General features: G+C 39.5%; 1 protein-coding gene across 1 annotated transcript in view; it reads right to left on the bottom strand.

Moving 5' to 3' along the window:
• The window catches only part of LOC131066300 (rab GTPase-activating protein 22), a 263,646-nt gene extending 245,822 nt beyond the window's left edge, over positions 1 to 17,824 (bottom strand). The window contains exon 1 of the mRNA XM_058001025.2: positions 17,398 to 17,824. Coding sequence (XP_057857008.1) covers positions 17,398 to 17,517 — 120 coding nt within the window. The 5' untranslated portion in view covers positions 17,518 to 17,824. The remainder of the gene's footprint in view (positions 1 to 17,397) is intronic.
• Between the last annotated feature and the right edge of the window lie 418 nt (positions 17,825 to 18,242).

Raw genomic sequence — 18,242 nt, 5'->3', positions numbered from 1 at the left:
GAAGAAACTATCCGTACATCGTACGGAATTCACATGAAGACATGAGCCATCCATACATCCAGAACCCACATTCAAAAGATAATGAGCACATGGGCAAGACCAATCCGTACGATAGGCAGCAAAAAAGAAATGTTCGTACGGTGGAGATTTTGTACGCAGGAAGTGACTCTACGAGGGAAAAGAGTCTGCACAAAGAGAAGGTAAAGACTACCGTATGGAAGGTTACCGTACATGAGCAGGAATGCGTATGGCAAAAAAATACTAGCCATCCATATGACATTGGGCCCATATGACAACAGAGAGGAAGACAACCGTACCGAGTTGAGGGACATCCGTACAAGATCCATACGAGGTTGTTCCTATTGCAAGAAAATCCGTATGGACGAGGAGTTGAGACCAAACCATATGCTAAAAGGGTCAAGCAAACTACCAAAACTGCCAACCCGTACAGAGGAATAAAGAAGTTTGAATCGATCATAAGGAAGCCGTACGGGAGAAGGGTATCGTACGGAGGGGTGACACCGTACGTGAGGAAAAGCATTCAGTCGTACGATAAGCAAACCAACTTGTCATACGAAAATGAATATGCCCAAGCCGTACATGGAACCAAATGTTCTATACCTATGGTGTACCAAACTGTACGAAAGATAGGAGGATGGAAGAATCCGTACGGACTGAGGAGTGGGTGGTCGTACATGAGAAAGGATTTCATACATTGGAGGGGTCCATACGGACTCAAGAGCAAAAGGTTGAACACCTCACAAACACCATACCAGCACACATATGGACCCGTACAAGGACTAGCCATGTCGTACAGAAGTAAAGGTCTATTGTACTAGACGTCGTACGAGGGAAGAAAAATACAGCAATCCATACGAGTGACAGGTATGCATGAAGGGAGAGATGTCGTACAGGTGATAGGCATGCTACAGGAAGTCAACAAGTCCGTACAGAGAATAAAGACCGTATGAGACACCTACTCAGTCGTACGGAGATTGGGCGCCAACAACATTGCAAAATCTATATTTTTTGGCTTTATCAACATTGTTTTTGATATCTTAAAAAATCAAGAAAATCATGTGCGCCATGGAGTTCCATGTGGTTTTGAAGGTTGTAATTTGGTGTTGGTGGAGGGGGTGTTGCCCCTCGACCCTGCCCCGTACCGCGACAAGGAGCACACGCACGAAAAACTCGAGTTATTAGCTAATTTTGCTGATCACGATCAACATTCTCTAATTTTTGACAAATTTCGTGTTATTGACATTTCATGTCATTTTGGAGCCAGTTTAGCTGCAGTCAATGCTACCCCGAGACCCCGCAAGGGGCGCTGCCCCTTGACCCCATTAGGGGCATTGCCCCCAAACCCCCATTTGATTTGGCAGGTACACTACAAGTTGGGGTTGTCCAGTACAAGTCATTGGCTACACTCTTGTCATTAGTCTTTCCAGATATTACTTAATGTTTACTTGTCGTCTGGAAGACAACTTTTTATTTAGGGCAGGATGATGTAATTGGCATAAAATGCCTATAGTTATATTTGATTATATTTGTTATCCGACAATGTATTAATTAATTGTATTAAGTGCGTTGTCACTCTCGAGTAGTTATGTGTCGGTTGGTTGATGGTTGTGTACCTCTTGGCAACCATCGGGTCCTTTAAATATGTCAAGTACCACCAAGGAAAGTAGTACGGTATCGTCGGATCTATTGTAATCCTTGGCAACCATCTCTAGTCTTCTTCTTTGTAATAATTGCATGTGCAAATAAAGATATATTTTACTATCGTGTCTGGTATGCATTGTCATGTACATTATTATTTCCTACATATAATTTATTAGTTGTAGCGGTAAACAATCCCTTTTGTTGATCAATCAAGTTCTAGTAAGTGATGAGTCCTATTTTATACCTTTTATTGCAGGCATTTTATGATGTTTAAGACTTTCATATATCTACTCTTAGGGTCGCATGTCATGTCTTAGTGAACTTTTTGAGTCTGCCTAATGAACATGTTGTCTTTATCTTGAGACCCTTACTGTGATGGTATAAGTAAGTTTTATGAATGCAATATAGATATAACCTTATCTTTATATTGATGATATATGTTTTGCATTGTATAATCATGGATGTGTTAGAATTTTGTGTCCTAACCTTGGTGATGCAGTTGGATGTAAAGAGTCCTATATTGAAGTAGGATTTAAAATACCATCAGCAAAGGCATGGCAACATTTTGAAGAGGACTGGACAGCAAAGCAGAGAAAAAGTCAAGTTGTTACAACTCGGGTACCAGCTATTCGAGTTATTCAAGAAGCCTTGAAGACCAATCATGGATAGTGTTATTTCTTATTAATGATCATATTAGATGCTAGAGCAAATCTAGGAAAAGATGCAAAGTGTGCAAGGTCGGAACAGAGTTCTGTTCTTTTTAGCTTTCTTAGACTTTATGTTTTAATAAAAGCCTCCTCCTACATGCTAGGAGTGGAGTGGCTGTTTTGGTAGTCTGTTAGAGGACAGTTGCTATAAAATCCTCCTCGGATTTCTAAATAAAATTGGTTGTTTTATGATGATAAGTTTATTATACTGTTAAGACAATTCTGATAATAAAGAGCAGTCTTTCGTTTTGAGCAGCAGTTGATTTGTTATTGTTATGAAAGCTTGGTAATCAATCTATGTAGCTTTTAGTCCACGGGACTCACTCAAGGGGGCCCACTTAGTGAGGATTCTATATATTTGCTTCATACATTTTTATTTCTCAAAGTTATTTCAATTTTGTTTTAGTAAACTGCTCACTGCTTGCTCCTGCAGCCACTGAACTATAATTTTGTGACTGTTCCTGCAGCCACGGCAGAGTAGAGTAGTTATTTCTATTTATTTAAGAAGTTTACATTTTGGTAGTGAAAAGTTAACAGCATTTCTTTGAATCAGAACATAGGAAGAAGTTATTTCTTTATGAAGATTTACTCAGCACCTCATATGTCTAAGTTTAGAATAGAGTTGTCTCCTAGGAACTCTTAGTGCACATATTGTGCTGTCCCATTTCAAGTTGTACTTCCTCGGGTTGATAAAGTAAATGAACCAAACTGATGGTGTTTGATGGCTACTCAGTTAAGAATTCATGTCTCTAAGTTTGGGTATAATGCCTAGTTAATCACTCATTGTTTGGGCCAATAGTAAGATTGAAGATACCTCTGCCTCATCCAAAACAGTCACTAAGCCTAAATGGCTTACCCAAACTTTGAAAGAGGCACAAGAGCAAGTAAGAGCATCAAAAACTTCTTTCAAAGTGCACCATCCACCTGAGAAGTTTCCAAGCTTCGCTATTTTAATGTCTTCCATCATTAATATTAAGTTTTCCACTTTTGAAGAGGCAAACTCAAAACAAGCATAGTGAGATGCCATAGCAAAGGAGTATAACACCGTTATTCAGAATAATATTTGGAAGATTGTGCCAAGACCTCATGGGACATCAATAGTTGATTCAAAATGGTTGTACAAAGTGTATTGTTTGTAACTAGGAAAGGGGGTTCGGATGTTGATCCGAACCCCTAAAGGGCTGGGCCTCCCCTTTCCCAAGGTTAATGTGTAGGGTTGGACCCTTCACGCCAAAGAGGGTAGCGTGCCCCTAAACAGGGCCAGCCCTATAATGACACGCCACACCAATACCCTTTTTGGCGCCAAACTTAATCATCTAATTAAGGCCGACTTGAAGGTTATCTGCCCATATAAATAAAGATCATTTGCCAAGATCAAATCATTCATTTCATTCATGCAATCAGCGAAATTCTTCTGCTCCTTGGTGTGCAAAATTAAGAAGTGAACTGGGCAAACTTATTCAAGGAAGACAAAGCTATTTTGGTGTTCCTAATTTCTGTTAGAGAGTGCATTAAAGAGAAGACTTGGTGAATTTAGAAGTGCAGATCTGATATGACAAAAGGGCTAAACTGATAAGAGGTTGAAGATTCCAAATCTGAGTCACATGATTGGAGCTAAGTATTGTATTGTTACAATTCAAGATTGAATACATAATCTAACCTGTGGGTCTTTAGTGCCGGGTTTTTTCCTACTTGGAGGTTTTCCCAAGGTAATTGTGTTGGTCTCTTGTGCACTTGCTTCCTCTCTTTCATTTACTTGCTTATAATTTACTTAATGTTAACAAATAATTAAATACTGAAAGTCTGATTGCTGGTCTGAGTCACAAAACTAACAAAGTGAAAGCATACAACAAATGGGAGTATGGATAAATTTAAGGCCAGATTTGTTGCACGAGAGTTATCTCAAAAAGAGGGAATTGATTATGATAAGAGCTTTGCTCCAATTGCAAGGTACGCTTTTATACAAGTAATTAAGTCTCTCGCTTCTCATTTTGGTTGGCCTTTATATTTGATGGATATAAAAACGGCTTTATTAAATGACAACAAAGAGGAAGAGGTTTATATAAATTAGCTTAAAGGATCTGAGGTGTATGGATGGGATACCCATGTACATAGGCTGAAAAAGGCCCTATATGGACTCAAGCAAGCACCCCATGCCCAATACTCATAGATTGATGAGTACTTATTAAGTTTGAACTTCATTAAAAATACTGCAGATCCTAATTTTTTATAATTATTTGATAAATTTGATTTGCTAGTTTTGGTTATGTACATGGATGATCTTACTCTTACAGAAATTAGTGACAAGCTCATAGTATGGTTAATGAGGAAGTTCACATCCAAATTTGACAAGAAATATATTGCCATTATTCATTTTGGGGGGGCTATGAAATATGGTAAGGTACAAGAGAAGTCTTCCTAACTCAAGGGATGTACAAAATAGAAATTATAAAAAGATTTCTGATGTTGGATTGTAAGCCTCCCTCTTACTACTCCAGTGATTCAAAATCTAAAGTTGACTACAGATTTAGAATGAGGTAACTAACAGGTTCTCTAATATACTTGGTAAATATTAGATGGAGACCTGCTATTTGTTTTGCAGTAAACACATTGAGTCAATTTATGGTTGAGCCAAGGCAAGTTCTCTGGACTACTATAAAACATGTGCTCTGATACTTGAAGGGCATAATACATTATGGGTTGGAGTATGTTGGAGGCAAAATGTTAGTGTTGCATGCCTTTGTAGATTCAAACTGGGCAGGCGATGCTTGTGCCAAGAAGAGCACTTCAAGGTTTTGTTCCAGGTAATGGTCAGTAAATATATCCTAGTTCAACAAGAAATGGGCAGTAGTAACATTAAATTCAATTGAAGCAAAGTACATAGCAACTTCTTCTGCTACCTGTAAGGCTATCTAGATCCACAAGTTGATAGAAAAACTTACCAATCAGATGTTGGAGCTGACAATAATGTGCTATGACAATCATAGTTGCATCAAACTCTCTAAAATCCATTGTTTCATGATTGCTCCAAGCATATCAATATTCATCAATGGTTTCTCAGAGACAAAGTTCAAAAGGGAGAAGTCATTCTTCAGTATGTTTCTTCAAATGAGAAAGTTGCAGACCTCTTGATAAAGCCCCTGTCAAAAGTAAGTTTGAAATCCTAATAGACAAGTTGGAGTTGATGGAGAACACCTTCCTTGTGAAGAGGGAACATTACGTTTTTTCCACTTGGTGTTGCCAGGTGCAGCAAATTGAAATATCAGATTTTATTTTAAGTGATTTTTTTCTCTCCTCAGTTGGGTGCTTTAATGACTACAATTTAGACACGGATTTGAGGACTGTTTTTTGTGCCAAAGTTGTTGATGTTATGTGCAATATTAGATTATATTTAGATGAAGCTTTCATCATCTTTACTCTGGATGGCTGGCATATTTTGAGAAGTGTTTTTTTGTAATCAAGGGCAAACTAAAATTAAGGCACTTCTTTTCTGATTTGGAGTACCAAGTTTATGGGTTATTTATGGCTTTGAGCTATCTATCTTTTGTACTCAGAATCCCAAATAGCTTTTTTATTTATATTTTCAGCAATTGCAGAATTCTAATTTCAGTTTTTTGTGTGTACTTCCAAAAAGTTTGTGTATGCAGGTCGGTGCACTCAGAATTGCAGGTTTGATTGAAGGTTAAGTAACACAATTCATTTCAAACCCTAGAGTACAACTACAGAATATGCATGCCATGTGCTGAATTTTACCAAAAACATTAGGCTTGCCTTCATCTTCATTCCCATTCTAGGTAGTTCAACTCGCCTAGCAATTTTCCCCAAGCATCAATTTGGCCTCAGCCATGTTTCCTTGCCTCTTTTGGTCTTACTATGTGTGATGTCCCCACCCTAGTCAGTCCCTATGACTGATGGGTTAGCCTATTATTTTGGACTCTCGTAGGCTAACGTAGTGGATAGGGAGTGGATAGAGAGTCTCAAGGGCAGTTTCACTTCTTCAGTTCAGTCTTGATTTCAGTTCCAAGACCTTTGCAGTCAATGTATGGGCTCAGTGGAGGGACTTACGATCTGGCAGTTGTGATATTTTTAGTCAGGACTCCTGGACACATGGGGGTTATTCAGTGTTGACCCCTACTTCTGACGGTTCGTCAAAAGACTGAATATTGAGGGAGATACTAATATTTTAGTGGTTAAGTTATTTATTTAACTTATGTGCTTATATTATAAAGTCATAAAGTGACTTTATTAATTTAAAAGGCCACTTAATATTATAAAGTGATTTCTATTAAATCACTTTAATGATTTGGGCGCCCAAGTTGAATATAAACTATGCAAAGTTAAATAAATACATTTTAATGTATTTAAAATACATTTGGGCGTACTTAGTGAAAATCGTGCCATTTGGGGGTTATAAGGAAATAGGAAGCAATTCAAACTCCATTATTGATTATTTGACATTGCTTGATATTTTCTCTGTGGATTGCATGAGACAAGGGTTTCAGAGGGTTTTCTATTGAAGAATGTTCATTCTTCATGGATCTGTGATTCTGAGGCTGTGAAAGATCAGCTGAATTATTGCAAACTAAGAGGGCTTCACACAGAAGTTTTCATGTGCTTCAGCAGAGGTTATTTGTTAGTTATTTGCAAATTTTGAATAAGGAGGCAATACTGGTTAGACGTCTCATTAGCAGCATTCAATCAGTTCTAGCAGCATTCAATCAGTTCAATAAGCAGTCGTACCAGATTTCCAGCTAACCGTACCAATCAACTTGGGCACGTGGGGCTCCAGAGAAGGGCGTTTTGCCTGGGAGGCTGGAACGCCTACCCAAAGTGCATTTTGAATGCACAATTCCCAACGCCTAGTCCTTTCAAGCTATTCTATCTACTTTTTGGCTCAGAGAAATCATTTCCTGGACTGTGTACGGCCATTTTGGTCAATTTCCCAGTTTTGGCTAGCAAACACCAAATTTCTTCATTTAAAATAAGCTAAGGACCCACGGGTATGCAATTAGCAGTAGGATTTATTGTAGCAGGTATCTTATTCATAATATAGTTGCAGTTGCTCTCAATTTTATTTCTATTTGGTTTTATGTGCAATTCTTGCCTGGCACATGTGTTATTTTATGGTTTAAAATTGTTTAAAAGCCTTGAAAATCCAAAAACACAACAGCAATAGTATTACAGGAGAGTTAGAACCAGCAGGGTTCTTACAATGGTATCAGAGCTCTGATCCTACCTTCTTGGAGGTTTAGAAATTCTTATGCATCAACAACAGTCTAGGCCTCACAAGTATTATATACGCAGGAGACCTGGTTTACAGGGTGATCCGGATCAAATTGAAGAGATACCCTTGGAAATTATGGGGGACAGGAATGATGGTGAGCCACACAGAGAAGCTGTTAACAATGAGGACCGAGAAGCTGAAAATATTGTGAGGGGTCTTGTAACAGGGCAGCGACAGGTGGCAAATGTGTTGCAGCAGTTGACTACAACCATACAGCAGATCACTATGCCAAGGGGGCATAATCAGAACCAGGAAGAAAATGGAAGTGTTGCTGGTCGCCTAAGGGCAAGAGTGACACCCACACACACCTATGATAGGCCTACATGCCCAACCTTTGTTAGAAATGAACCTAAAGAAGAGGACGGGGTTGAGGAGGAAGATGAGGTGGCCTTTACAGTTAATGTGACCACACTTCATGATGAATGGGATGCATTACCACCAAGAGTTAAGGAACATCTTAACTTTGACAAGTTTATGAGTCAGAAGAGGGAACATAGCAAGAAGTGGAATTGGAATGACAAGAAACCTTGGAATAAAACTAATGACCTCAAATATGCAATCAACAAGCTCACACTTTCTACTTTTGATGGCAGCGGTAGAGTCACAACTAGAGCTTGGATTTGCAAGTTGGATACCTTCTTGAACCTACGTCCTATGTCAGAAGAAGATGCTATTAAGTTTGCAGCTTTGCATTTGGATGGGGTAGCCCATGATTGGTGGCACCATAGGATGGTTACCTTGCATCATGACCTTATTACCACATACCAAGAATTCATTGATAGATTGGTTGAGCGTTTTGATAAAAGAGATCCAGAGTTGTATTTCAGAGATTTAGCTCAGCTAAAACAAATGGGTAGCTTGGAATCTTACATTAGTGAATTTCAGAAGCTTTCGGTCATGGTAACTAATATCTCAGAGAGAAGGCTGGTCATTCTTTTTGTTGAAGGTCTTTATGAGCCTATGAAGGGTTGGATTAAGGCTTTTGATCCCCCTACCTTGCAAGAGGCCATGAGGAAGGCATGTAGCATGGAACTTACCGCTCCCCGTAGTAAGTTCACTCCAAACAACTCAAAACTGTCCTCATCATTTAATGACAGCAAATATAATCCAAAGAAATCAGAAAATGTGGACCAAAAGAAGAAATTTACAGCACCTTTGGATAGGGAAACACTTAATGACTTGCGTAGAAGGAAACTGCGTTTTCATTGTAAGGGCCCGTATGATCAAAACCATGATTGTCCCCTCAAGCCTAAGGGTCAAAATAGGCATATGGACTGGTTTTATGAGGGAGAAAACATGACTGATAACACAGACCAGCAAGCTGATCAAGATGATTTAGAGACTGAAAATTCAGAGAAAGGAGTTGAAAATGAAGGGGAATTTGATCTATAGGAAGCTCATATGTCTAGCATGCAGGGTGAAGGTTCTTTTAGGTTGCCTGGACTCTTGGTTGGTCAAAGAGTCATTTCTCTACTTGATACAAGTGCAACTCATAATTTCATAGATGCACGGTTGGTGGAGAAGTGTGGAATTCAAACTCAAGAGTTTGAAGGCATGAGGGTGAAAGTTATTGATGGTAACGTTCTTACTTGTGATAGAATGATTTCAGACTTACCTATGAAACTCAATAACTATGAATTCAAAACTGATTTTTATGTGGTTAACATGGGAAACATGGATGTGGTCCTTGGCATTGCATGGCTTCATGCAATAGATGAATTTACACTCAACCTTAGAGATATGGAGATGAAATTCAAAGTTGATGGGACTAATCATGTTCTTAAAGCTATCAAGGCCAGCAACTAGAAATTAATCACTCTCAAAAGAATGGAGAGACTTATCAGACATGACATGGTTGAGTGAGCAGCAGAGTGAAAATTAATGCCTACTTATGAGGAGCAGCATAAAACTCCTTACCGTTCAGATGTTTAGGAGCTTAGAGTTAAGCATACAAAGGTGTTCAATGACATACCACCTGGTAGACCTCCTTATAGAGGCATAGAGCACATCATTGAGCTTGAAGAGGGCACCAAGCCCATCATGATTACACCTTACCGGCACCCCAAGAGGTTGAAAGATGAAATTGAGAAAACCATCAAAGAACTTCTAGCAATGGGACACATAAGGCCGAGTAAGTCTCCTTTCGCTTCATCAAATGTTTTGGTGAAGAAGAAAGATGGCACACTTAGAATATGCATTGATTATCGTATGTTGAATAGAAGGACGATAAAGAACGGATATCCCATTCCTCGCATCAATGAGTTGATAGATGAGCTTCACGGAGCTTGTTCTTTCTCTAAGATTGACTTGAGGACAGGTTACCATCAAATCAGTGTCAAGGAGCAGGCTATTGAGAAGACTGCATTCAAATGTCATTGTGGCAACTATGAGTTTTATGCCTTTTGGGTTAACCAACGCACCAGCCACCTTTCAGTCCACTATGAACAGGGTCTTCCAATCTCAGTTGAGGAGATTTGTTCCGGTTTTCTTTGATGACATTTTGGTTTACAATAGAACTTGGGGGAAGCACCTGGTTCACTTGGATACTGTTTTAAGTATACTTGACAGGGAGTCTTTTTACGCCAAGGAGTCCAAGTATGCATTGGGTATGGCAGAACTTTTGTATTTGGGTCACATAATCAACAAAGAGGGAGTTTGCATGGATCCTGATAATGTTCGTGCCATTGTTGATTGGCCTACGCCTGAGACCTTGACTCAGCTCAGGGGATTTGTTGGTTTATGTGCCTTCTACCGTCGGTTTGTTAGTGGTTTCTCACGCAGAGTTCCGTGACTTGCGGCGAGTCATGCAGAGTTCTGTGACTTGCGGCGAGTCACGCGAGTCAGCGGATCGGATGACCCCTGCCGGGTCACGGTGACCCTGACCCGGGCTCGGACAGGTCAGGGGGCATGACTCGCCTGACTCGCCGAGTCAGCAAGTCACTCCCTGACTCGCCGAGTCCAAGGGTCGTGACCCGGCCGATGTTTAAAGATAGGACCACATGTTTTGATGTTTTATGCGTTAGGATTTGGGTCCACATGCTTGATTAGACCTACCCTATCTCCACGCTACCCCTTTCAAGTCCACATGTCTCAACTTTTGATACCTCACACGCTTCAAACTAGGACCCCTTTGTGCATTAGATCTGCCCTATTTGCTTGAGCGGGTATTTTTTCTTTAATTGCACAAGCTAGGGTGCATTTTTGTGCCTCATTTGCACAAGGTGGCGGCATTTGACCATGTAATTGCACAAAGATGGTGGAAATTTCATGCCTGTATGCACAACTTGGGCGGAAATTTGAGGTTTGATTGCACAAATTGGGTGTCAAATTGAGGTTTATTTGCACAAGTTTCCATGCTAGAGCGGATTTTAGACTTCCATTTGCACAAAATCAGGCGACTTTTCATCATGTAATTGCACAACATTGGTGGTTTTCTCTTCTTAATTTGCACAAAGTGAAATTGCTAAGGTGGCATTTGGAACTTCATTTGGAGCACAAAGTGAAAGAGCTATGATCCTACCATCCTAAAAAAGTGCAGTCAAAAAAACAAAAACAAAAAACATTTTTTAATGATTTTTTTTGTCATTTCCCTTTCTTATAACCCTAAAAGGGATTGGCCAAGCAGACAGAGAGGCTGAGGCTGTGGCTCTGGCAAAGGAGGAGGATAGAGCACGATCAAGCACAGCACCTATGGCTACTCAGACTGGCACATCACAGGCAGAGACTATGGCTACTCAGTCATCCAGGACCTACCTTAGACACCTTTCTAGGAGGCAGATAGACGAGGTTGAGCCAGAGCCTGAGCCATAGACTTGTTTTTGTTTACACTTTACAGTTACATATATGTTTGGGAACATTTGAAGTCATGGATTTTATATACATTGGACAACATTTATAACTCTATATATCTATGTTTTCTAATTCCTTCGGCTACAATTTACATTTCTACGCATGTGATGGATGTATGTTTATGTATGTGATCAAATTAGCTTCTATTTGATCATGTTATAGTGTCTTTAAGCTTAATTCAATAATGGGTGTATGAAACAAGTTTTAAATCATTAAAAATCTCTAATTTTCAAGGGTTTTCTTATTTTGCTGAGTCATTGCCGAGTCCGAGTCTGGGAACTTTGTTCTCACGACATGCCGCACCACTTACTAATTTGACAAAGAAGGGTGCATTTGTTTGGACACCTCTAGCACAGGAGTGTTTTGAGAAGTTCAAGCAATTGATGACTACATGTCCAATTCTAGCTTTACCAAATTTCACCAAACCTTTTGAGCTTCATTGTGATGCATGTGGAGAGGGTATTGGTGCAGTGATTATGCAGGATCGTCATCCTATAGCTTTCGAGAGCAGGAAGCTTAGGGGTCCTGAGAGGAGCTATAGTATTTATAATAAGAAAATGTTGGCCATCATGCATGCAATAGCTAAGTTCAGGCAATACTTAGTTAGCAAAAATTTTGTGTCAAAACTGATCATAATAGCTTGAAACATTTCCTTGGACAGAGGGATCTAAATGAGCGTCAACAGAAGTGGGTCAATAAGTTACAGTCTTATGATTTTCACATCTCCTATGTCAAAGGGACTCAGAACGTCGTTGTTGATACCTTATCTCATCGTCCCCATTTGAGCTCCATGGCAGCTGTTTCCGAGGATTGGAAACACTTGATTATAGCAAAGTATGTCAAAAATCCATGGGCTTCTAGCATTATTGATGGGACGGTACAGGACAGCAAGTACTCTCTTGTGAATGATCTTATCATTTACAAAGAGAGAATATTTTTAGTCCCAGATTCAGATATGAGGAACACGGTATTGAGATCACTACATGATTCACCCATGGCTGGTCATCCTGGTTACATTAAGACCTCTAGGCAAGTATGAGAGAGATTTACTTGGAAGGGTCTCAAATAGGCAGGTACGAGAGAGAATTAGTTGGAAGGGTCTCAAATCTGATGTTCTCCAGTATGTCAAGGAGTGTTTTGTTTGTCAGCAGAACAAGCAAGAGCATACTTTCCCTGTTGGGTTACTTCAGCCACTTCCTATTCTTGAGAGGAAGTGGGAATGCGTGTCTATGGACTTTATTACGGGCTTGCCGAAAGCTCAAGGGAGAGACAGCATTTATGTGGTAGTTGATCGGTTGACTAAGTATGCACATTTCTTCCCGATCACAACTACTTATTCAGCTGCACAGGTGGTCGATCTTTTCTTTCGTGAGGTATTCAGATTGCATGGATTACCTCGAAGTATTGTCAATGATAGAGACAGTAGATTCATGGGTAACTTTTGGCAGGAGTTATTCAGACTATGCAGGACAGAGCTCACTCCGAGTACTAGCTACCACCCTCAGACTGACAGGCAGATAGAGATTGTCAACAAATGGGTGGAGGGATACCTGCGGAACTACATTTCTGGGCAGCAAAAGGCTTGGGTGTAGTGGTTGCACCTTTGTGAGTATTGTTGTAATTCCACTCACCACATGACTATACAAATGACACCATTCAGAGCTTTGTATGGTTATGATGCTCCTAGTTTTCTGAATTTATTGTTGAGCGATTGTAGAGTACCGAGTGTTGGGGACCTATTGCAAGAGAACCAGGATATCATGAGTGCTCTTCGTGAGAACATTTAGAAGGCTCAGAATCAGCAGAAGCAATATGCTGATCAGAGGAGGGTTAAGAGATCTTTTGAGATCAAGGATATGGTGTATCTGAAGCTTCAGCCCTATAGACAGTCCTCTCTTAGGAAGGGCTCAGAGAAACTCAAGCCACATTATTATGGGCCATTCAGGATTGTCAAGCGAGTTGGCGAGGTGGCTTATGAGTTGGATTTACTGGCAGATAGTAAGGTTCATAATGTGTTCCACGTTTCTCGCCTCAAGAAGGCATTGGGACAACATATAGCTCATTTTTCAGACTTACCACCCTTGGATGATGAGGGGAAGTTGATTTTAGTACCTGAGGCCGTCATAGAGACTAGAGAACGTCATCTTCGGAGGCAGATCATCAGGGAAATTTTGGTTAAGTGGAGAAATTTGCCAATAGAGGATGCTACTTGGGAAAGCGAGAGCATTTTACAGCATCCAGCATTGAGTTTGCTTGAGGACAAGCAAATTCAGGGAGGGCGGACTATGATGTCCCCACCCTAGTCAGTCCCTGTGACTGATGGGTTAGCCTATTATTTTGGCCTCTCATAGGCTAACGTAGTGGATAGAGAGTGGATAGAGAGTCTCGAGGGCAGTTTCACTTCTTCAGTTCAGTCTTGATTTCAGTTTCAAGACCTTTGCAGTCAACGTATGGGCTCAGTGGAGGGACTTACTATATCTGGCAGTTGTGATATTTTTAGTCAAGGCTCCTGGACACATGGGGGTTATTCAGTGTTGACCCCTGCTTCTGACGGTTCGTCAAAAGACTGAATATTGAGGGACATATTAATATTTTAGTGGTTAAGTTATTTATTTAACTTATGTGCTTATATTATAAAGTCATAAAGTGACTTTATTAATTTAAAAGGCCACTTAATATTACAAAGTGATTTCTATTAAATCACTTAAAAGATTTGGGTGCCCAAGTTGAATATAAACTATGCAAAGTTAATTAAATACATTTTAATGTATTTAAAATGCATTTGGGCGTACTTAGTGAAAATCATGCCATTTTGGGGTAATAAGGAAATTGGAAGCAATTCAAACTCCATTATTGATTATTTGACATTGCTTGATATTTTCCTCGTGGATTGTCTGAGACAAGGGTTTCAGAGGGTTTGCTATTGAAGAACGTTCATTCTTCATGGATCTGTGATTCTGAGGCTGTGAAAGATCAACTGAATTATTGCACACTGAGAGGGCTTCACACAGAAGTTTTCATGTGCTTCAGCAGAGGTTATTTGTATTAGTTATTTGCAGATTTTGAATAAGGAAGGAGGCAATACAGGTTAGACGCCTCATTAGCAGCATTCAATCAGTTCAATAAGCAGCCGTACCAGTATTTCCAGCTAGCCGTACCAATCAGCTTAGCACGTGGGGCTCCAGAGAAGGGCGTTTTGCCTGGGAGGCTGGAACGCCTACCCAAAGTGCATTCTAGATGCACAATTCCCAACGCCTAGTCCTTTCAAGCTATTCTGTCTACTTTTTGGCTCAGAGAAATCATTTCCTGGACTTGTACGGCCATTTTGGTCAGTTTCCCAGTTTTGGCTGGCAAACACCAAATTTCTTCATTTAAAATAAGCTAAGGACCCACGGGTATGCAATTAGCAGTAGGATTTATTGTAGCAGGTATCTTATTCATAATATAGTTGCAGCTGCTCTCAATTTTATTTCTATTTGGTTTTATGTGCAATTCTTGCCTGGCACGTGTTATTTTATGCTTTAAAATTGTTTAAAAGCCTTGAAAATCCGAAAACACAACAGCAATAGTATTGAGAGTTAGAACCAGCAGGGTTCTTACACTATGATTCAGCCTCCATAAACTAATTACCTGTGGAAAACATTTAGGAGGATGGAAGGTTGACATATATAATCTCCACATGTGTCCATGGATCAGGTACCTGAATCAATTTGTAATTCAATACAACCAAAGAGATGCCTAAATTGAACAAATGGCTTGGAAAATTCTTCTATTATGAGTGTCATTTTGCTTACACAGATATTGATGTTATTCTTGTGTTCAAAAAACACATTATAGTTCTTGTTCCCAAATATGGAATGCCTTTTTTTGGAAGACTTATAACCTTCTGTTATATGATCCAGCTCTTGGTTTGCTAACCAAATTGCACTACGCCTCATGATTCCCATCTATGGTTGCATATGCATTTGCTTCTCATAATTGCAGGATGGTCTTCTTTGCATATGCCTGTGACCTCTTTTAGCTTTCCACACTCATAATTCGCTTTAGAAGAATCTATTACTTCAAAATATGAAGTGAAAAAAAAAAAGTCTCCTGCCTCCAAATTTCTTCTCTGTCTCAAAAGGGTGGCCTTGTTTAGAACACTAGCCACAGAGCTATGCTTCAGCTAGTTCAGTGACAAAATGAGACAAGAAATAATAGCTTTCAGACTTCTTTTTTTTGCATGGAGGGGAAAGGGGCGAGGCAGAGCCAGAGGTGGCATAGTTTCTGCAGTTCCATAATTGACCAACCCTGCAGCATTTGCATTGTGCAGAAATGCCAAACCCAAAATGTAGTTGTATGAATAAGAACAGGAAATGATGCAGTCTTTCTGCTTTGCTTTATTTTTGAGTTTCAACTGAATTTTATATAGCAGGGCGATAGATGTTCGATGGGTTTGAATCTCTAGTGAATCACCACCAACCACAACTTGATGGATTTCTTCATGGCCCCCTCACAAACAACTTGCACCGTGCAGGATCCTTGTCTGCAATGCCCCAGAATACCTCAAATGTGTCAATATGTGCTTCATAGCTACATCTTGTAATGGTTCCAGCAGCTGCTAACAGTTGAACTGTAGTATCATTTTCAGGACAACCAGAACAGAAGGGTGGGAATAATAACAACAATATTTCTTTGATAATCCTTACAAGTTGATTAAGAGTTCCGAGATTCCAAGTGATGGTAATCAAGATCGTTGATATAGCACGGGTTTTTGGCGAGCCATTGACTAAATAGCAGTGCTCCTTCAGCGACAATATGAAAGCAGAGCTTTTGTGCTCTTCACCTCTGATGGACCTCCCTGTCTATCACCTCGTCAAAATTTCTGTCAACATCAAAGTTTGCATTATGACAGAATTCATACAGCAGAAAAGTAAAAGCAACAGCAATATATGTAAGTCGTGAGATTCAGACACCCCTGCACCGGACACCTAATGTGCAGATCCACCGCCATTAGGATTTGAATCCAGATATCCACCTCTTTCTGGCTCTGATAACAAATGATGGAGAAGAAGGCAAAGATAAAGAAACATATTTATTGCATTGAATTAACTTACAGATCTCAAAAGGAACTTATTTATAACAAAACTAAACTGGTTGGGTTGGTTCCACGAACTAACCGTTCCCTTGATGGACAGCTAACACACACTAACAAAACTAGGAGTCAGATGTTCTAATTCCAATTCTAACATTTGACTCACATCGGTGTATTCGCAAGGCAATAGACTCCTTAACGTATATTAGATTTATAACGGTCAAGTGATAGCATTTTCACTGTCGAGTTATGCAGAATCTTCCATGAGTACACGAGGGAATAGATGCGGGATCAGCCCATAGCCAGGTCAAATATTGATGATTTGAAAAGTCTGGACACGCAAGGTCCATTCGACGCTTCCCTTACGTCCCATCTATCCTCCATCGACTCATTTCACAGGATAACGGGTGTTTAGCTTCATCTCATGGATTGTGGTGCCTAAATTCATAATTTGGCTCGAGCCATTAGTTGTCTATGCTGAAATTTTAAGCCTTTAGTTGCCTAATATTATTGCTGTCATTAAAAATACTATATACCCGATTGCCTCTGCGCATCAATCATATATCTTTGATTGTATTTGAAAGGCTTTTGAATATAACTGAAGAGAGATTTTTTACATTAACGTTTCCGATCACGCTGATGATCGTCATCCACCATATGTTAGATTAAGGCAAATGTCTCTTCAATGCTAGTGATCTTACAATTCACAGAGCAATGCACCATTTTATGCCCACTTAAACGATTTAGTAGTGCAGGCCAGAGAGATGGCTTAATCAAACAAATAACCCTGGCTATGATTTGATTGTTAATAAAAACCTTACCTTGGGTGAGAAGCGAGTCTTGGGAACGTCGTCGCAATCGGGCCGGACTTGATAGAATGAATCAGTTTTAGTCCTCATGTCCTCCCTATTCAGATTCAACAGCTTCCTCAACACAGACATTGCAAATCAGAATTCACAAAGAGGCCGGCATAAGAGCTGAATAGAAATAGATCATTGGAAACCTCCGGGATGGAGCGTGGCCCGTGGGACCCTCGGGCTTCACCCACTCCTATCCCCGCGTACAGTCAACAACTTTTCTATAAATTGCCTTCCCCGAAAGCTGTATCCTATGTAGGAGTACCAGCAACCTCCTCTAGCTTTGGAAACGCTTTATTTTCCTCCTCATTTGACGGTCCTTCAAATGTCTGCTTTAAAAGCGCCGTCTATAGTCTCATAGACTATTTTTGTAGTTGTTTTGGAATGTCTTGTTTTATTGGTTTAATGGTGGTTTGGGTCTTTTGATTAACAGTTGATGTTGCTGTTTCATAGATTTATCTTTTCTCGTAGATTCATCTTTTCTTGGATAGAAGTCTTTTATTCTATTCTATTATTTGATAAGAATTGATTGTCAAGACGAAAAAAAAAAAAAAAAAATGTTTTAATATAAGTATTCTTGTAAAAGAAAATAAGATTTCTCAAACATTAAGTTAAGATAATTATTAAATAAATATAATTAAATATAATTATTTTAGATTAAATAAATATAGTTGGATGTTTTTATATTAAAAACAACAAATTACTAGTAATAACAAACACAACTAAAACAACAAAGAAACTAGAATATTGTAAAATCGTGTTTTCAAAATATACAAAAAAATTAATCCATGCACTAGAACTTAAATTAT

The sequence above is a fragment of the Cryptomeria japonica genome, chromosome 8 (genome assembly GCF_030272615.1).
Source record: "Cryptomeria japonica chromosome 8, Sugi_1.0, whole genome shotgun sequence".
Classification (NCBI taxonomy): domain Eukaryota; kingdom Viridiplantae; phylum Streptophyta; class Pinopsida; order Cupressales; family Cupressaceae; genus Cryptomeria; species Cryptomeria japonica.
This window is presented reverse-complemented; position numbering and strand designations above follow the sequence as displayed.